This window comes from Leopardus geoffroyi, chromosome E3 (genome assembly GCF_018350155.1).
Source record: "Leopardus geoffroyi isolate Oge1 chromosome E3, O.geoffroyi_Oge1_pat1.0, whole genome shotgun sequence".
In the NCBI taxonomy this organism is placed as follows: domain Eukaryota; kingdom Metazoa; phylum Chordata; class Mammalia; order Carnivora; family Felidae; genus Leopardus; species Leopardus geoffroyi.
Window position 1 is genome coordinate 6,290,868 of NC_059340.1, and position 20,825 is coordinate 6,311,692.

Consider the following 20,825-nt stretch of genomic DNA (forward strand, 5'->3'; position numbering starts at 1 on the left):
CATCTGACCTTAGCTCAGGTCATGATCTCACAGTTTGTGGGCTCCAGCCCCGTGTCTGGCTCTGTGTTGACAGCTTGGGGCCTGGAGCCTTGCTTTGGGTTCTGTGTCTCCCTCTCTCTCTGCCCCTCCCCTGCTCATGCTCTGTCCGTCTCTCTCTCAAAAGCAAATAAACATTAAAAAATTTTTAAAAAGACATGAATTAGTTGAAATCTAAATAAAGACCTGTCCTGAGCATCGGTATCCTGCAACACCAACACTGAGCTTATTAACTCAGTCTTTCTTCTCCTTTTTCCTCCACCCCCAGGAGCAGTTGAATAAGCTGATGGCCACCCTCCACAGCACGGCTCCCCATTTTGTCCGCTGCATTGTCCCCAACGAGTTCAAGCAATCAGGTACATCATGGGGACATGTCTCCCTGCTGGAAGTCCTCAGGCTCTGTGAAGTTAGTGTTTGCTTAAACTACATACCCTTTCTTGTTTTTAGCATAGTGAACACGTAGAGAGCAGTTTAGTATTTTTGAAACCTTATGTATTGTTTCTCTTCTTTGCCAACCTCTCCTCCCACCAATTTTTCAAACTTGGGACAGTTTTGACCCAATGAAACAATAACCGTTAATAAAAATAGCTAATGTTTGTTGCACACAAACTGTGAGCCAGGTATAAATGAAATCCACTTTTTAAAAAATTTGTAATGTTTCTTTATTTTTGAGAGAGAGAGAGAGAGAGTGAGAGACAGAGGATTCGAAGCAGGCTCTGCACTGTCACTGCAGAGCCCAATGTGGGGCTTGAACTCACTAACCGTGAGATCATGACCTGAGGCGAAGTTGGACACTTAACTGACTGAGCCACCCAGGCGCCCTGAATTAAGTTCACTTTTAATCACGAGGGATGACTAGGGCACAAAATGGGGCACTGAAAGGATCCCCCCAAATGGATCCCCCCAAATCATATTCTAGCTGTTTTGTAAAGCGAAAATCATGTTCTGGCTGGGTGAGAACCAGCTAGAAGTCATACTCAGGAGGGCCTTTGGTCTTGGCTGAATTGTGGGGCCCTGCGTGCAATGACGGGAGGAGACTGGGGTTGACAACACAGATGTTCAGTTAGCTTTCTGCAGTGACAAGGAGTGGCCTGTGCCACCCTAGAACACTGACTACATCCTGCACCCTCCCTCTTGGCAGGCGTGGTGGACGCCCACCTGATCATGCACCAGCTGGCTTGCAACGGAGTCCTGGAAGGCATCCGTATTTGCAGGAAGGGCTTCCCAAACAGGATGCAGTACCCAGAGTTCAAACAGAGGTGAGTGATGTCTTCCTGATAGCCTGAGTACAGTTCTCAGTTTCCAGGGATGGACTGATTGATAAATATAGTCCTGTTGTAGCAGATGCTACGGGTACGATGACGGCAGCTCACTACCTGAGTACACCTTGGCCTGACTTTCAACTGCCAGAACCTGCATTTCTGTGCCTGAGGGCTTTCTCTGGCTCTTGAACCAGCTTTGTTACTTGGCAGGCTGAAAGTCTCAGGAATTAATGCCTTCCCTAGGAGCGGCCCATAACCAATGACTTACAGACAACTGGCATATCAGCATTTCAATTCCCTCACTCTTCTGGTGGGCTAACTATGAGTGAGGCTCCCAGATAAATGTCTAACAACAGGTTCTCCAGGTTACGTTTTTAAAAAATGATAAAAATTAAGAAATTAAAAAGCCCTGATTTGTAGTGTCTTTAGATTTCCATGGTGTAAACACTCCCATGGCTGATTTCGAGCCAAGCGATGTGACACCAGTGAATGTGGGGTTGGGGAGAGATTCACCCAATTGGCTCTTGCCGGCCGGTAGGAGTTGGTCTCAGCACACCACTGTTCCCAGCACCCCCTAGCAACATTAATCCCCAGCTGCCCATTCTGATAACTGACCTGATAACATGCCTCTTATTGACTGCCCTGTCCCCCTCCCCAACTCTGCCATCCCCCAAGTAAACTATTTGCATTTGGATACCTTGTCCCAGGGTCTGCTTCTGGGGGAACCCAAAGTAACACCTCCACCTTAGGGATTATTTCCCTTCTACCCACTCCCTACATGCTAGAACATAGGACCATAGGTTGATGGACAAGTCATTAGAGGTCATCCTGTCCAAGCCCTCTGAAGGCTCTAAACAGGGAAGGACTTGTCTAAATCACAAAGGGGGCTGCTTGCAGGCCAGAAAAAGAAGTGCTTCTCCTATGTCTGGAAGAAAAGATCAGGAAGGAAAATTTTTAGTGTTTTCATTTCTAGGAGCACCAGCCCTTTGAACTCCTGACCCACACAGACATTCACTCCCCAAAGTCTCCTGCCAGTCCCACCCCAGTGCCTGCCTCGAGCATCTGCAGAACAGGTCTAACCATGATTCCAAGGCCATCACAAATACCAATGGATGGGTCAACTGCATGGATGTACTTCCTGAACTGCCAGCTTGGGCGTGATGGTGGCTGTCATCATCTCTCTCCCAACAGGTACCAAGTGCTAAACCCCAATGTGATTCCTCAGGGGTTTGTAGACAACAAGAAGGCCTCAGAGCTGCTGCTCGGGTCCATTGACCTGGATGTGAATGAATACAAAATTGGGCATACCAAGGTAGGGGCTTCTGGTGATATTCCCTCCCTCCACCACTCAGCCTCGTCCCAAGAAGGTGGGCTTCAGGGTGTGAATTCCAGCTTGGCCTCTGACCAGTTGCCTGCCTTAGGCAAGCCCCACAGCTGCTGAGAGCCTCAGTTTCCTCCTCTGCAAGAGTAGGGCTGATACAGCTGATCTCATGGGATTCGGGGGTGATTAGTGATAACGTGGGTGAGAACCCAGCTTGGACAGGTACATAATAAATGGTAGGTTATTTCCTAGTACTGTATGAGCCCCAATCAGAATCAAGGTCCTGGATTTTACTGGGGCATGGAGGTATGTGTGGGGGGGTGAGGTCTGAGAGCAAAGCACCATAATCCCAGCCCACCCACACCGAAAGCTCCAGCCCTGAGCTGGCAGGTGAGTTGGGGGTGACTCAGAGAGGCTGCCTGATCTTGACTCATAGGGCCTGGGCTGCCGTGTGTCTGTCCCACTTCCTGGCCCTGCAGAGTTTGCCGGGACTGTAAGGGCCAGCCAGGCTAATGGTGCAAGGTGTCCATCTATAGCTGCCCAACCAGACTGCACCCAACATGACAAGCAGGGCAACCAAGGAGGGGTACTAGCTTTACATTCAGGAGCATCAGGCTCAAAGTCTAGTTCTGTGTAGCCCAGGACAGATCAACTACCTCTCCAAGTCTCATGGATGCCACAGGCAACATGGCTTCCCTACAGGCTTGGCAGAGGACGCGGACACTTTGCAAATGCTCATAGAGCACCTCCGTGTGCCAAGCATGGTTCAAGGCTCTAGGAATACACCAGTGAACAGAACAGGAAGAGTCCCTAAGCCCCTATAGCTTGCTTCGTGGTAGTGAGCATTAGCAGAATTGTAGCGCTGCTCTGGAATCCTCCAGAACTGCGAGCTCTGGCCTCCTTCACAATTGAGAAATGCTGTGTATAGCTAAATTGACTTATAGGAACACTGCAGGTTTTGTCATAGAGTCGCTGAATACTTGAGTGGGAGAGAACCTCAGAGACCGGTTCCTTTCCCCACCCCCACCTTTGAAGGAGCGGAACCTTGAGGAAGCCTGGAGAGGGTCGTGGAGGTGATGTGCCCAATTCCACAGCACTAGGCAGAATGGAGCAGGCCCCAGGCCGCACGACACTGGGTCATGGGAAAGGGGATGGGGCTGCTGTTGCCAACATTTGATGCGGTTACTGGCTGGGTGAATGGACTGCATTTTGCTGTTGTTCAATGTTGCATTGGGCACCTCAGGTCCAGGTAGAGTCCTGGGGATCCTGGGGATAGCTTTCCAAGCTTCACCCAAGTTTCCAAGATTCAACCGTGTTGGTTGGTACATGACATTCAGTCATTGTCCCTGCCATATCATGCTTGGGGACAAGGACCAGGCAGGCTCTGGTGGCAGAGGCAGAACAGAGAACAGGATGATTTTGCCTATAAACTGTGTCCCTACACCCAGCCACATGCTCACCTCACTGCTCCTAAAAGGCACAACTCAACGACAATTCATTTTGAAATATCAAGAAACATTTTATGAAATCAAGCCCAATGTCTCTACCCCATCATGGCTAGCTAGCTCTTTGGGTTTTTGTAGGGGAGGAAGGCAGGTGGAGGGAGCATTCTTTTCCATTCTTTTCCTGTTGGTATCCATAGCATCCGCATAAAGGATTTAATCAAGAGCTCTGCTCCTGGCCTCAAGGTGTGGAGTTACAGAGTCTTAGAGCTGGGAGGACTCAGGGTCCTGCACTCCCATTGAACAGGAGGGGAGTTAGAGGCCTCCCAAGAGGGAGTGGCTTGGCTAAGGTCACATAGCACATCCAAGGAGGCTGAGGCCAGGTACAGGTCTCCTGGCTCCTTCTATCCCTCTAGAAGTTTCTATCATGTCCTATTGGAAGACTATAAAAAGATTTTACATTATGAAACATAACTGATAATAAAGTCACCACCCATGGGCCCACTTAAAAATCCAGAATCTCTTCTCATCTCTTTCCTCCCCTTCCTCCCCACCCCCAGGAGTAACCCCTTGCTCCGAATGCTAACCATCCCCCTGCCTTTTAAAAAATAGTTTTGTCACATATGCACATGAAAGTACCACACTCGATACAATCTTCTGTAGCATGCTTCTAACACTCATTCATGTTTCCAAGATTCATCCTTGTTGGTCAGTATAGGACATTCACTCATTGTCACCACCGTATCATGCTGCCTCAGACAGCCAGATAACAATTATCCTTTCTCCTGCCCTTGGAAATTGATTTTTTTTCCCTCTGCAGTTATCAACAAATGCTGCTTTGAGTATCTTTGCACATGATCTCTTGTAGAGGTTTCTCCAGAATGAAATTCTCAACCTTGGCTATACATTAGAATCACTTTGGGGAGGGATAAAAATACCAATGCCTGAGCCTCACTCCAGAAATTGTTTGAAATCACTGTGTGCAGGCATCGGTATCTTTCCAACCCTCTAGGTTGGAGAGATGTGCAGCCGGGGTTGAGATGTACTAACACGGCAGAGGACAGTTGACTGTTTCAGGGTATGCAAACAACTAACTTGATGAGGGAATGCCAACCCTTTTTCCCAAACTGTTGTACCAATCTACCCTCCCCTGATCCACAACCGTGCCAACACCCGTGCTCTCGAAAAGTCTTAAAAGTCACAGGTGGAGGGAGGAGTGAATGTTACCTTGCAACCTTAATCTGTATTTGCTGGAAATCTGGTGTTTCCTGATCTAACACACTGCAAAGTTGGGTATTTCCTGATCTTTCTAACCCACTGCAAAGCTTTCTCACACACACCAGAGCTGGGTGCCTGAAACTGTGCAGCACTGGTAAAGCTCTGTATCCTTTCTACAAAGTCAACCTCTCCCCTGCCCAACACCACCCCCTCTTCCCACTCCCAGATCCTGGGAGACTGTGACTGTCTAAAGGCCGTTTGCATAGCAGTAAAGGAGGCCCCTTGCCACCGTCGTGCTGGGCAGCCACCACAGCAGTGAGGATTATGACGATCTAACACATTTTTTTTTAATGTTTATTTATTTTGAGAGAGAGGGTGTGTGAGCAGGGCAGGGGCAGAGACAGAGGGAGAGAGAAACTCCTAAACAGGCTCCGAGCTGTCAGCGCAGAGCCCAACGTGGGGCTCGATCCCATGAACCCGTGAGATCGAGAGTCAGATGCTTGAGCTGCCAGGTGCCCCAGCCTATCATATTTTACTTACCACTTCACAGTTTACGTGAGACTTTCCCACCCAGTTATCTCTATTTACTCCTTATAGCAGCCCTGTCAGGGAGGGATCAACATCCCCATTTCACAGATGGGGAACTGAGGCCCTGAGATGTGAGGAGACGCGTCCAAGGTGACCCAGCCGGCGAGTGCAAGGCCAGAGCTGGAACCCATAGGAGGCTAAGAGGAAACAGACACAGAGGCTGGCAGGGGCCCCGCTATTGGGGATGTCCAGGCCAGGGCCAGCTGTTCCCAAGGGGCCTCAAACACCAGCACCAGACTGGGTCTCTTAACTTTCAAGGCCCTTTCTGAACCTCTGGGGCTTGCCTCACAAGTGGCCGCCATCGGCGACAGCTGGGCCACATGCAGAGGAGTGTGCCTTTCCCACAGGTATTCTTCCGAGCGGGCATCCTAGCTAAGCTTGAGGACATGCGGGACGAGCGTCTGGCCAAGATCATGACAATGCTGCAGTGTCGCCTGCGGGGCTTCCTCATGAGGATCGAGTTCAAGAAGATGCTGGAGCGAAGGTAGCACTCACAAACACGGGTGGGGCGGGGCCACTGAAGCATCCACGCAGAATGACCGGGGACCCGTCCACACACCCAGCAGTCAGCTCCAGTAACGACTCGGGGCCATGAGATGAGGGGAGGGCGCCGACATCTCCACTGGCCCAGAGAACCCTGTTTGGGGTCTGTATTCGCTTCCTGTGGCTGCTGGAACAGAGCAGCACAATCTGGGTGTCTTAAAACAATGGCAATTCTCATAGCGCTGGAGGCCAGGAGTCTGAAATCAAGGAATACTGCAGGCTGCACTCCCCCTGAACGCTCTAAAGGAGGATCCTTTCTTGCTTCTTGTAGTCTTGGTGGCCTCAGGCGTTCCTTGGCTTATGGCCACATCAGTCCAGTTTCTGCCTGTTTTCACAAGACCATCTCTCTGTCTGTGTCTCCACACGGCCTTCCTTCTTCTTATATGGACACCTGCCATCTCGGGTCAGGGGTCCACCTTTCTCCAGTATGACCTCATCTTAACCTAAGTAATGACACCTGCAAAGACCCTATTTCCAAATAAGGTCACATTCACAGGCACTGGGGGTTAAGACTTCAGCAGATCTTTTGGGAGGGAACACAATTCAACCCATAAGAGGGACCACCTAATACAGACCCTTCTCTTAAAGCCTACAAGTCACTTTCCCAGACTTCCCCTTATTGGTCCTTGTGATGATACTGTCAGAGGGAGGTGGCAGGGCCGGCACCCCTGCTTCGCAGATGTGGAAATTGAGGTCAGAAGGGTGAAGGAACCGGCCCAGGTCCAGGCAGAAAGAGTCAAGACTGGAATCCAGAAGTCCTCACTCCAAATCCTTGCCCTCTGAATTGTGTTTTCCAGCCATCTTTCCAAAATGATCATCAGAAAATAACTCAGGCTACCCTGGCTGACCTGTGGTTGACTCTGGATCCTTGTGGGCATAGTATTAGTAATAATAACAGTAATGAGCAAATAACAATAATGAGGTCCTGATATCCACTGCCCCCCCCCCCACCCCCTCCCTGGGACCGTGACTGAAGGCAGCGACACAAGTCAGGGGCTGAGTGTAGGACAGCAGGGCCTTGGCACGCAGGAGGTCCTCGGTAAATGACAGTCCAGTGAAGCTGGAGGGGACAAGGGGGGGTGGGTTCCAGAGACTGCAGAATGGATAGGACTCAGAGAGTAATGGGTGATTTCCCGTGAGGGAGAGGAAGGAAGGAAATGTAAGAAGAAATGAGTGGTCTGTCTCAGCCTTGTGCTGTCTGGGTGGAACCGTTCCATCAGGGAGGCCAGGCCCTGACACCTGCACTTTCATCCAGGGAACCCCGGCTTCCTTTTTTTGCAGAATCGGCCTGAAAGTCATCCAGCGGAACACACGCAAGTTCCTGGAGCTGCGTTTCTGGGGCTGGTGGAAGCTATACAACAAGGTAGGGCTGAGGGGCCAGGCTAGCTGGGCTGCAGCTACCAGTTCGTTGTGTGCGTCGAGGGGGTGGGGGGGGCAGTCCTGGTGGGGAGGTGCCTCTTGGGGGTGGGAGGCCACAGGATGCAGCAGGGACAGTCCACAAATGAGGGTGCCTGGGAGACAAATGAGGAATCCAGTCCCCTTCCGGTCAGGGGCTAATTCCTCCCTGAGAAAAACCACAGAGGACCTTCCTGCCTCATGTCATCCCTCCAAATAACACCCCCTTAGGATGGAAAGCCCCTCAGTACAAAAAGGGGGCTTGGTCATCAGCCCCTCCCCCTGCACATGTTGAGGCATCTTCAGCTCCTTCAGTGAGGTCCTCAGCTTCAGAGCTGGAGCGAGCTCAGGAAATCGTGGGATCCGGCCTATTTCCCAGGTCTTTCCGAGACAGCTGAGAGGGCAGTGAGTCAGCCCTTAACCAACGCAGCAGGCAGGGAGCCTTCCTCCTGGCGCAGGTGGAATCATACTGGGTGATGGGGTCCCCACCTCGGGCCTCCATTCAAAGGGAACGTGCTGCTGGGCACCAGCAGAGGCCGGATGCAGGGCTGCATTCAGGAGTCGGAGTATGGTGGTGTCTCAAGGGACAGCCATGAGGAGGGTGGATCAGGCTCTAGGTCATCTCTGGTGGCCCTGAGGCCCCCAAGGCTCCTGTGGAAGCTTCCTTCCCCTCCCCATGGGAAAGCGCTTTCTAACACTCAGTGCTGACCACAGATTCAAAGCAGGGATAGTAAGTTCTGCCTCCCCAAAGGCTCTCCCACACAGGCCAGCCCCCTCGAGGGCCTGAGATCCCAGAGCGTCCAGAGGAGCATTTCTCAAAGTTCAGTCGTTGCCAGTCCTTCCCCCACCTGTTCCATGATTGAGCTTTCCTGATGCCAGCTACTTTTTTATTTTGAAATTTTTATTTTACTTTTTATTTGTATATATTTTAAGTTTGTTTATTTATTTTGAGAGAGACAGACAGAGTTCATTCGGGGGGCGGGGGGGGGGGGGCAGAGAGAGGGAGACAGAGAATCCCAAGCAGGTTCCAGACTGCCAGTGCAGAGTCCCATGTGAGTCTTAGACCCATGAACCGTGAGATCATGACCCGAGCCGAGATCAGGAGTCAGACACTTAACCGAGTGAGCCATCCAGGCACCCCTAAAAATAAATTTAAAAAATAAGAAATTTAGGGGTGCCTGGGTGGTTCAGTCAGTTAAGTGTCTGACTCTTGATCTCAGCTCAGATCATGATCTCACAGTTATAGATCAAGCCTCACATGGGGCTCTGTGCTGACAGTGTGGAGCCTGCTTGGGATTTTCTCTCTCTCTCTCTCTCTCTCTCTCTCTCTCTCTCTCTCTCTCCCCCCCTTCCCCCGCTTGTGCTCAAGCTCACTCTCTCTCTCAAAATATATAAACATGAGACAATTTTAAATTTAAAAAAGTTACTTTTAAAGTAATTTTAAAGTAACTGTGTAACAATGAAAATCAAAGCATTTCTATGCAAGGCTTAAATCTTTCTCACTTGCCCCCTCGGTATTTGTGTTGCCCTCTGGGAAGCCCCAGACCAACAGCCTTTAAGATTCCTCCCAAGCAGGACACCAGTGGTCAGAGAAGATGAGGAGACAAAGCCTGGAAACTTCTCTGTTCTTTACTAGAAAGCAACACTTCACTAATTGAACATGGCAAAGCAAGGTCCTGTTCCAATGAGTAAAAAAAGTAAAATAAAATAAAAATCCTTTACTCTTAGTTTTTAACTACTCTCTAGTCTTATCTAAGCCAGATAGGATGAGTCAGTGGGAAAAAAAAACCCAACACGTTCCGGTAGGCTTTCACTGAATAAAAATGTCATGTAGTTGTGCGTTTATGTGAACTTGCCTCTGCAGTATCCCAGGTCCCCACAGACAGAGAGACGGAGACACAGAAACAGGGAGAGAGACAGAGATAGAGAGACAGGAAGAGAGAGAGAGACAGCAAGGAGGAGGACCCTGTAAGGGAGAAAGGCAAGGGAAACCAGAGCTTGAACTCGGCCAGGCACACACAGCTTAGAGAATGGTGTGAGCCCTGAATGGGGCTAGACGCCAAGGAACACCTAACTGTGTCTGTCAGGATCGCAGAGACCCCTGAGGATTGGTCCTAGGCAAGGATGGGCCTTCTCTGTGGAGGCGAGAGATACTTCCTGGCATCTGTGGAGAGGGACTCCCTCATGGCTGCTTTCCGCCCCGATGGGGGTGTGAGGTCCTGTCTGAGGGAGAGCCCACAGCCCACCGCCGAGCCCCCGCGGCCCATCCCCCTAACGCCATAGGGTGTCGCCCGCCACTCAGGTCAAGCCACTCCTGAATGTGGCTCGGCAAGAGGAGGAGATGAAGGCCAAGGAGGAGGAGCTGAGGAACGCCATGTGCAAGACACAGGAGCTGATAAGCAGGGTAAAGGAGCTGGAGGAGAAGATGGCCACGCTCAGCCAGGAGAAGAATGACCTCACCATCCAGCTACAGGCCGTATGTGGGGCCCCGGAGGGAGGGCGGGAGCTGGGGGCCCTGGCAACTACCAGGATCCCCGGGGCCACTAAGAGCCAGACCCAGGGAGGCAGGTGGGGGGTGAGCCTTCTGAGAATCAGCATACGAGAGAGACCCCCGTAATAAAAGAATCACCCGCTTATGGGAGCACCTATATGTGGGCTCCACCCCTTAATGCCTCACAGTGATGAATTCCCTTATTTTTCAGACAAAGAACTGAATTTCAGTAATGTTATGCCACGAACCGAAAGTCGCACAGCTGGTCTGGTTTGAGTCTGTGGCCGGTTGTTGTTTACGCCACTGACCCCATCTTGGGGAGACCCCAGTGGACACCCAGGGTGTCCCTCTTCTGCCACGTACTGTCCGTTTGACCTTTGACGACCCCACCTCCTTCGAATATCAGGTCCCTCATCTCTAAACCGTCGCTTACAGTGACATCTGCCTCGCTTGCTTCTTGGGGTCGTTATAAGGAGGAACTGTGGGTGGGAAATGGTTCGTTAACACAAAGGCGCTAAATCGATGCTGGGAGTCATTTGGGCAGATAGTCACTCCCCATTGGCAGACGGAAGCACAGGCCCTCCCGGGCTCAGCCCCACCTACCGGCGGTGTGCAGCCTGTGTGTCCTCGACTTGTCCTGGACCACTGGCTACATCCTTCAGGTACACCTGACCACCCAGGATCTGTTCAAAGGCAGATTTCAACACAGCAGGTCTCGGGTGGAGCCTGAGATCTTGCGTCCTAACCAGCTCACGAGTGATGCAGCTGGTGGCCTGGGGACGGCTCTGCGAGACTCTGTTCTGTCACACGCATCACAAGGAGCTCGGAGCCAGTGCCCAGACCCCTGTGGGACCCCCTCTGACCGGCGCTCTTTCTTCCACCAGGAGCAAGAGAACCTGATAGATGCCGAGGAGCGCCTGACCCAGATGATGAAGACGAAAATGGAGCTGGAGAGCCAGATCTCGGACATGCGGGAGCGGCTGGAAGAGGAGGAGGGCACGGCGGCCTCCCTGAGCGCCACGAAGCGCAAGCTGGAGGGCGAGATGAGTGACCTGAAGCGGGACCTGGAGGGCCTGGAGACCACGCTGGCCAAGATGGAGAAGGAGAAGCAGGTGAGGAGGCCCTGGGGCCTCACTACACCCGCCTCGGGAACAGGAAACCCTGTGGGGGTCCCACCTGGAGTCCCCTCAGCAGCACCGCCCAGGACCCTAGCCACCAGCCACATGGGGCTAGTTTAACTTAACTCAGCGCCATGGAAAACGTGACTCCTCTGTTGACCTAGCAGCATTTCGAGTGCTCAATAGCCACACGAGGCTAGTGCTACCGCATTGAACTGAGAACGTGGCTGTTGCTGCAGAAAGTTCCGTCGGGACAAAGTAGCTAGAGGGATGAGGGCTCTTTCCCTCATGGTGACATCCAGGCTCAGGACTGACTGGTTCTCCTCGTGCCCGTGAAACCCAGGTGTCTCTGCTAGCCTGTGGCCCACTCAGACTCAGCGTCCCTGGGCCCCTCACAGAATGTTCTTCTTCACTACATCTGCCTTCTCCCCTCTTCCCGGAAGAGACAACCCTCTCTCTAGCATGGGGCCACCGCTAGCTGTTGGATCTCTGCCCAAACAAGCAGCTGCTGCCCTTCCAGTCGGCTCCAGGGGGAGCCCCTGGCTCCTGATACCATCTGGTGGGCCCTTGGCCCCGAAGCCCCCTTCTTACCCTCACAAGTTGGCAGGGGGGATCCAGAGCAGGGGAAGGTGTATGCTGCCTAAGCCCGTGCCTCTTCAGCTCTGATGTGCACACAAAGTGCTGGCATCTTGATAACATGCCGGTTCTGCATCAGCAAGTCTGCTGGGACCCGAGGGTCCACGTCTCTCAGACACCGCTGATGTCTGAGGGCCAGGCTTTGAAGAGCCAAGGCCTGACTGGTGGTTCTCACTGCTGCCCTCACCCTCAGATTCTGACCTGCCTGGGGTGTGCCCTGGGCACTAGCATTTCTCAGGCTCCCAAGTGACTCTGGAACGCAGCCAAGCTGAAGAGCCCCTCTCTCGGAGCAAGCACCTCCCTCTTTGTTCCCCCTCCAAGGCTGTTCCCAGCCTTAAAGGCCTGTCCCTCTCCTGCCCCTGTTTCCAGGCCCTGGATCACAAGGTCCGCACCCTGACCGGGGACCTCTCGCTCCGTGAAGACTCCATCGCCAAGCTCCAGAAGGAGAAGAGGGCTCTGGAGGAGCTGCACCAGGTAGGCACCACGGGCTTCTACTTGGCACAGCAGGTGGAGCTCGGAGACTGGAGACCCTGGTTCAAATCTTGGCTTTGCTGCCCCTCAGCTGGGGCCCATAGGGAAGTCGGTCTTCCTAAATCTCAATTTCCTCATCAGAGAAGCGGGCACTGTCATGTCTTGTTGCTCTCCTCCCAAGTTTGTTGTAAGTGGGGCGACCATATAATTTATCACCCAGACTAGTCTGAGAGTGAAAGAGGGGCAGCGGGCATGAGGAGATGGTCCCAGGTGCACTGGAAGCTAGGGTCCCCAGACTTATCAGGATGAGTGCCCTGGTGGTGCTAAAGCACCAGTGAACCCCAATACATCTTGGCGACAAAGGGCATGAGCTCTTGTGAGGAGACCCGTTTGACCGTTATGGGCTCAGGCTCCTGGAGGCAGAGCCAGCTCTGACCAGCCACCAGTGCTGACCTTGGCACAGACCACTTCCTAGCTCTGAAGACACAGGTGCAGAGAGCAAGTTGAAGCCCAGAACCGGACAGCAGACCCCCGTCACCATGTTTGCTGACACCATGAACCCACAGCACATCCCCTTTAGTGCCTCTCTCTGCTGCCTCTGGAAATACTTCCCCTTAGACTGTAACCCTCAGCCATTTAAAACTCAGAGCCCCCGTTTATAACAAATACAGTCGATTCTCATTATCCCAGGTAGTTATGTTCTATAAAGTCACCACAAACACTGAATAAACAAATGCTGGACCCCTGTTTTTGTTTTTAAATTTTTTTTTAACATTTATTCAATTTTGAGAGACAGAGAGCGAGCAGAGGAAGGGCAGAGAGAGAGGGAGACACAGAATCCGAAGCAGGCTCCAGGCTCTGAGCTGTCAACACAGAGCCCAACATGAGGTTCAAACCCACAGACCTCAAGATCATGACCTGAGCCAAAGTCAGATGCCCAACTGACTGAGCCACCCAGGCGCCCCAATACTGAACCTCGGTTTTAAGGGGAAATAGAAGGTTAGGTTCCTGCAAGCCTCTGGTCACGTTTTCGTCAATCAATCAATACATTACTTTGTTTTATGTGTGTTTCTGTGTAAGACACTACTTGGTACACACTGTCCAGTCCTGAACAATGAACTCACGGTCAACAACCCTGTATCTCATGCCTGAACAAAGCTTATCTAACACACAAATTTCCTCTGTGAGGCACAGCACAGCTTTCTTGTGCTTGGGAACACTAGATAGCACAGTACCAGTGTGCTTGGCGCACCATTTTATGAGCCAAACTCACCAAGACAAAAGCACAAAAAATGTAAAAAAAAACATGGCCCTAAATAGACTGTGAAAAAGCCACCTGTTTGCAGTATGAGCTGAAACAAGAAGGCGGGGCATCATCTTATTGGACGTCAGCTGGGAATGTGCGCTCCAGAAGACGCAAACTTTTCGCTGCTCTGCGCATGTCTGCAAATGACCATGAACACACCACAAGTATTGATTTGGGATTACACATAAATTTTAGCTCGTAGGTAAATTGGAAAATAGATAATCCACAAATAATGAGGGCAGACTGCATTCTGGAAGCCTCTCTTTACTATCGTAAAATAAACATTATTATAGCTAATACATACCTTCAAAAAAATCAATAGAGTGCCCTTCTTTTTAAGGGGGAAATGAACAGAATGTAATTTATAATAAATAATGGGGCTGTCCGTGTGTAAGCGCTCAGGCAGATCCACTAGAAGACGTCGTGAGCAGTCGGCTGAACACCCGAGCCTGCCTAGGTGGTCGAAGACGGACGGGCACAGAGGGTGTGTTGGTGACGTTGACGGCAAAGTGTGGCTGCCGTCAGTGATGCGGGTTTACAAAATGGTGAAGAACTCTCAGGGAGATTTTGACAATAACAAATCTCTCAGTTTTCATGGTAGATCATTCTTTAAAAATATAGTGTATACTAAATGGGAAAAAAAAGTTGAGTTATGTGTCCAGTGGTCCTGGCTGCTGGGTTTAGAAGAGTAGAACTGTTGTTTTACGTACGTGAATGCCTGGGTGGGGCATCAAGTGTGTGGACTACAGAATTATGCTTCACGGTACCAGACTGTCCAGAGCGAGGCATGTCCAGCATCCCTGGAACCACTAAGTGCCAGTGGGGCCCCCAATCATAGTGGTGAACAAAAGCCCCCCAACAGACCTCCTGCATGCCCCATGGAGAGCCAGAGCCCCACTGACCATTGAGGGCCCACCTACAGCTAACGGGTGCTCGGGTCTGCCCCTGCCTCACCTGGCACCAGGGCAAGGGACTCAGTAGCTGTTCCCTGAAGTCACCTCAACCCAGCTCAGAAGTGATGACAGAGAACTAGGTCTGTTCAGCTGCTTCTGCATGTCTCGTGGGACATACAAGATCTTTCCTTCCAGAAAACCCTAGACGACCTGCAAGCTGAGGAAGACAAGGTGAACCACCTGACCAAGACCAACAGCAAGCTCAGCACCCAGATCCATGAGGTAATGCCCTGTTGCTGGGGCCAGTTCTATAACTCAAGGGCCAGGTCTGTCATGGGGCCCAGGGTCCTCAGATACATTTGGGGAATTGGACTGACACGTCCCCCTGAGGAAATGAGGGCCTTTCTGTTGCCACAGCTAAGGAACCAGGCCCAGTCTGGTTCCTCAATTGCATTCTGGCCTCAGACTCACCCCACTCCCCTCAACACACGCGTTTTCTCTCGCTCTTCTTGTTTCTGTAGCTGGAGGATAACTGGGAACAAGAAAAGAAAATCCGGGCGGAGGTGGAGAAGGCCCGTCGGAAGGCTGAGAGTGACCTGAAGATAACCATTGACAACCTCAACGAGATGGAGCGGTCCAAGCTGGACCTCGAGGAAGTGGTGAAAAAGTACGCCCGTGCGGTCATTCATTTCATCCGTAACATTAGCACTTTCTGTGTGGTGCCAGGTGCCAGGCACCGTGCCGAGGGCTTCGCATGTATTAACGCACGTCCCTAGTACCCGCTATGTGCCAGGCACGGTGCCTGCTACAGAGCACATAGGGAGGGGACAGTAGGCGCTGCCCATCCACAGGGAGCTCCTAGCCTCACACAGGGCCAGCTGGGCGCCAGAAAGGGGGCTGGTACTGAGCAATGCCCCTCCCCAATAGGCAGGGAGTCTTGGCAGAAACCTGTAAGCTGGGCTTTCAAAGATCACAAGGAGTCGAGGGGTATTTCAATATCACTGCGGCAGTAACTATGGGGGACAGGTGGAGTGGAGAAAAACTGGAAGCAGGAAGGCAACCGGGAGGCTACTGCAATAGTCCAGGTATAAACCTGAACTAAAGCAAGAGGCTGAGGGGATGGAGATTAGGAGACGGACAAGCTTTCAGGGGGCAGAATTTGGATGACACAACTTTGAAGTACATTTTGCCAAGGCAGTTTGACAGCTCCACTAGCTGCTGTGAGACGCGTGTGGCTAATGCTGCATCGCGGCTCGTTTCTTCTGTGGCACACCCAGAAGCTGCATGTGACCTTGACCATCCTGCTCACCTACTTGGTCTCTGGTGTCTTAGTTCTCACACATGGCTCCTTGACATGTGGAACCCACATATCAGAAGGAGACAGCCTTTTGTGGCAAGTTTTTGGAAGGAAATTTTCCCTAAAAAGGCAAAGCGCCCATATGATGCTGGAGCCCCTAGAATGTAAGCTCACCAGGGCAGCGATTTCTGTCTGGTTTATTCACGGATGTGTCCCTGGAGCCCCAGACAGCATCCGGCAATAGTAGATAGTCAATAAACGTGTGCCAGATTAACAAATGCATGAGTGAGTGGGAGGCCTGTGCAGCAGATTCTGAGGGCTTTTGTAGGGCGAGACCTTCTGGGCTGTCACCGCAGAGGGTCAGGGGGTTAGGGGATGAATGGGTTTCAGCAGGTTCAAGGCCTCCTCCGGTAGCCCAGGTTCTGTTCCCTCACCAGCTGGCTGGTATCCCCTCAGAGCTCCTCCTCAGGAGATCACACCTTCTCTTGCAGGAGGGATATGGAAATCAATTCTGTCAACTCCAAGTATGAGGATGAGCAGTCTCTGAATTCCACACTCCAGCGGAAACTGAAGGAGCATCAGGTGTGTTCAGGACCGAGAAGGCGCAACTCTCCTTTTGAAACGCCTTCCAGGCACCTTGGCCCCCATCAGCTGCTTGGCCGCCTGGGTTTCCTGAGGAGCAAGGCTGCCCCAGAGTCCTTGACACTGATCCACATTCACCTCATGCAGGCTTAAAGTTAACGCCCCCACTATGAGGACAAGGCCCTCCACAATCTGCCCCTGCCCCCTCCCTGACCTTGTCACCCAGCGTTCCCGCCCCCCACTCCCTAGCCATGCTGGCTCCTTGAGGGGTCTCATACCCCAGCCTCTCCCCTGCCTCAGGACCATTGCACATACTCTCTGTGCCCTGTTTCCCTCTGCTTTTGACAGTGTCCATCACATGCTCAGCCCCTTTCCATCACTTCCCTACTAAAAGGTCAAGTGGGTAAGTCTGTAACTTCACACAGAAGAGATAAATCCCACCCCTCCACCCCCACCGATTTGTCTGCTAGGCCCGAATTGAGGAGCTGGAGGAAGAACTGGAAGCTGAGAGGGCAATGAGAGCCAAGGTAAATGAACTACTTCTACACTTACTTGAGTCTAAGGACCCAGTGCCAGCCACGATCCAACCATAAGTAGACACTCCACTCAGGAAAGCACCAGAGGGGAGGGCAGGTTTCCAACTGAAAAGGCCCTCACTGTTTCTTGAGCCCCTACCGTGCATCAGGCACTGTGCTACAGGTGCAGTATTAATTAGGATGTAAGGCGTAAAGATACGATTCGTGGCGTGGCCCCACCTAGCGCAGGCAGAGGAGACAACATGAGCCTGGGAGCTCGGAGAACTGAACTCAACAGGCTGATGAGGGAAAGAATGTCTAGACGGAGGGAATGCGACGGCATCTCCCTGCACAGGTACAAAGATGCTAAAGGACCAGCAAAGAGTGGAAGGAGGCTTTAGATGAGGATGAGGCCAGAGAGCCAGTGGGAGAGGAATCGTCACGCACCTAAACTCCAGATTCAGCCAAACGGGGGCCGGGGGTAGGATGGGCAGGAAGACCCACCCAGTACAGGGAGGAGGACAGAGACATCCTTCACTGAGTGTGTGGGGTGGCAGGCAGAGTGCAGAGCTCCCAAAGTGCGGGCCCCCAGCCCCACAGACACCATGCGGTCACTGCAGTCTTTACCAGAGGGAGGGGCTCCCACATGGCTCCCCATCACGGTCACCCAACCTCCCCACCCCCAGGTGGAGAAACAACGCAGCGACCTGTCCCGGGATCTTGAAGACCTCAGTGACAGGCTGGAAGAGGCTGGGGGAGCCACGTCTGCTCAGGTACCATCCTTGTGGAGGGGACGGGCCCAAGGACCCCAGTTCCTGCCTGCTTTCAGGGAGAAAAAAAAAAAAAAAAACTGCTGGATGAGAAGCAGTGAGAATAGGACCAGTTAGTTGTTGCTGAATTCCTGGGGCTAACTTGAGGAGAGAACAATTAATAATAAAGAAGAGGCCAGAGAGGGGCTGGTTTGGTCCCCTCTCTCCTGGGGATCCTTAGCTCAGTGGTGAGGACAGACGCGGAACGGGACTGAATGCAGAGGGCAGACGTTGTAAGATATAACGTGTCTTTCAGAAAATGTGAGCTGCGGTAATGCCAACCGATTAGGGGAAGGACTGCCACTGCGCAGACAGTCTGTTACAGTTCCTAAGAGGGGGCGTGCCATGCAGGGCCACACGGGAAGCAGCAGGGTCAGTAGCGGCAGAGGCAGGGGAGAATTGCAGGCAAGAGCCTTTATTGTGGTTTCTGAGGAAGGAACGGATAAGGCAGAGGAAGCAGGCTTAGGACTGGTTAGTTTGGATAATTTCAGCGGGCTCTGAGGCACCGGGGCTGAGCCCAGTTGGTACCTGACCATGGGGGTAATGAGAGCAGGGGGACAGTGGCTGAGAGTATGAGCACCCCAGAGAGGAGGAGCTGGAGGTGTGGGCTCTAGACTGGTTGCTTTGCACTGGAAATCTAGCTGTTTGCTATCTCTAGGAGTTAGCTTACCCTGGGAGGGGCTGTTGTCCAGGGTCAGCAAAACCCCAAGAGGACAAGGCATAAGAATACAGAAAATAAAGACATGGTTAATACAGAGGGGTGACCCCATACTGCCAGGGCCGGAATCCAAGTTGGGCCTCTGGTGTGGAATGCCTCTTCCTCCAACTCACATAAAGGCATCATGGAGACTGACAGAAGCTTGAAACTCTCCTTCTAATTCCGGATAGTCAGGTCGCTTACAAATGTGGCCCCTGGGTCAGAGCTGAGAGAAGGAAAGTGGATGGGGTCCCTTAGCACTGGAAGGCTAGGCATCCTTTCCCGAGGCTCCCTGGACTGCACACCCCACTCCCTCACCATCCTGGCCTCAGGCTGCTTGTTGTAGGGGGGAGTGCTGAGAACCAAAGCTGGTACGCGGCTGTGGTCGGGGTCCTGGGAGAAAACAAAATCATCCCAGGTGGTTTGAGTGAGAGGCATCAAGAAAGGACTACATCCAGCCATGCAGGGAAAGTGAAGATGAAGGGACAGGATGTAGGGCACCAGAGGGATGGGAGGAAGCAGGGTCATGGGGCTGTGACATCGGGAGCCTTGGAGCAGGGCCTACCTGGCGGGCTCCTTCTGGAGGCTCAGGGGGAATCTGTCCCAGGACTCTCCCCTGCCTTCTGGTGGGTTGCTGGCAATCCTTGGTGTTCCTTGCTTGTAGCTGAATCACCCCAACCTCCGCCTTCATGGTCACATGGCCTTCTTATGGGTCTCCCTGGATCCAAATCTCTCCCCTTATAAGGACAACCAGCCATTGGGTTAGGGGCCTCCCTAGTCCAGTATGACATTTTACCTTGTTTACATCTGCAAAGACCCTGTTTCCATTCACAGGTATCTGGGGTTAAGAACTGAGCATATCATGGGGCGCCTGGGTGGCACAGTCGGTTAAGCGTCCGACTTCAGCCAGGTCACGATCTCGCGGTCTGTGAGTTCGAGCCCCGCGTCGGGCTCTGGGCTGATGGCTCAGAGCCTGGAGCCTGTTTCTGATTCTGTGTCTCCCTCTCTCTCTGACCCTCCCCCGTTCATGCTCTGTCTCTCTCTGTCCCAAAAATAAATAAACGTTGAAAAAAAAATTAAAAAAAAAAAAAAAAAAAGAACTGAGCATATCTTCTAGGGGGGCACAATTGGACACACAACACCATCTAAACGAATCCTATGGGCAATCCACCCAGAGGCTCGGGACTGACATCTCAGTCAAGACATCCTATGAGAGGGGCGCAGAAATATCGGGGCACCACTGAGCAGGCGGGCAGCGTCTGCCCTAAGGAGGCCAGTGCCGGTCAGTTCTGCTAAAGCCCTGCTTCTCTCTCCCAGATTGAGCAGAACCGCAAGCGGGAGGCAGAGCTGCTAAAGCTGAGGCGGGAGCTGGAGGAGGCGGCCCTGCAGAGTGAGGCAGCGGCCTCCACGCTGCGCAAGAAGCACACTGACTCCATGGCTGAGCTGACGGAGCACGTGGAGAACCTGCAGAGGGTCAAGGCCAAGCTGGAGAAGGACAAGCAAGTCATGAAGGCTGAGATCGACGACCTCAACGCCAGCATGGAGACGGTGCAGAAGTCCAAGGTGAGGTGGGGGGACCCCTCCCCCCCAAGTCCCAGGGACGTGCCCCAGCATCTGGCTGCTTCACACATATTCCCCAAGCCCCCAGCAAGCCCGGGGCATGTTCTAGATGTCGTGAAGGGAATCGAGATGAGCCTGTCACAGATCCCACAGGAAGGTGTATAACCTTGGCCAAGTTCATAATCTAACTGTGCTCTTCTGTAAAATGGAGATAATAATAATCCCTGCTTCACAGAGCTGTTGTGAGGGCTTCAACAGTTCCTGGCACATAAGAAAAGATCAATAAATGTGACAGACTAGGAAGAGTGACAACAGAAATGCATGCATCACCATAATGAAAAAGTGATACATGGCAAGAAGGAAAAGCGAGTAAGCCATTCAACACGCATTTATGAAGCAGCTGCCACAGAAAGAGCCTTCTTGTGACATGAGGGAAAGGGGGCTCCAAGGGTGAGCAAGGATGATGCTTTGGGGTCCCTGGCTCAGCCAACCAGTATCTCCAAACTTCAGACATTCATGAGGCATCTTCACAGTTCCCATTTTATCTGCACACCCTGGAACTAAGGCTAGTATTTTTTTCTTAAATTGGCCCATTGCATTTTCTTACTGGGTGAGGTCCTCAGGGGTCCGGAGTGGCTAGAAAAG

At 52.2% G+C, this 20,825-nt stretch overlaps 1 protein-coding gene and 1 long non-coding RNA gene across 4 annotated transcripts in view; one reads left to right on the forward strand and one right to left on the reverse strand.

Annotated features, from left to right (window-relative positions):
- The window catches only part of LOC123589754 (myosin-16), a 62,218-nt gene that overhangs the window by 18,796 nt on the left and 22,597 nt on the right, over positions 1-20,825 (forward strand). For all 3 annotated transcript variants that reach the window (XM_045462296.1, XM_045462295.1, XM_045462294.1), the window contains 14 exons: positions 305-392; positions 1,178-1,295; positions 2,490-2,610; positions 6,215-6,351; positions 7,692-7,773; positions 10,108-10,281; positions 11,181-11,408; positions 12,420-12,524; positions 14,916-15,002; positions 15,242-15,387; positions 16,509-16,599; positions 17,070-17,126; positions 17,801-17,887; positions 19,938-20,183. In XM_045462296.1, coding sequence (XP_045318252.1) covers positions 305-392; positions 1,178-1,295; positions 2,490-2,610; positions 6,215-6,351; positions 7,692-7,773; positions 10,108-10,281; positions 11,181-11,408; positions 12,420-12,524; positions 14,916-15,002; positions 15,242-15,387; positions 16,509-16,599; positions 17,070-17,126; positions 17,801-17,887; positions 19,938-20,183 — 1,767 coding nt within the window. The remainder of the gene's footprint in view (positions 1-304; positions 393-1,177; positions 1,296-2,489; positions 2,611-6,214; positions 6,352-7,691; positions 7,774-10,107; positions 10,282-11,180; positions 11,409-12,419; positions 12,525-14,915; positions 15,003-15,241; positions 15,388-16,508; positions 16,600-17,069; positions 17,127-17,800; positions 17,888-19,937; positions 20,184-20,825) is intronic.
- LOC123589757 overlaps positions 2,479-20,825 on the reverse strand; it is a 54,293-nt gene continuing 35,946 nt past the window's right edge. Inside the window, exon 3 of the long non-coding RNA XR_006708452.1 lies at positions 2,479-2,574. This is a non-coding gene — a long non-coding RNA (uncharacterized LOC123589757). The remainder of the gene's footprint in view (positions 2,575-20,825) is intronic.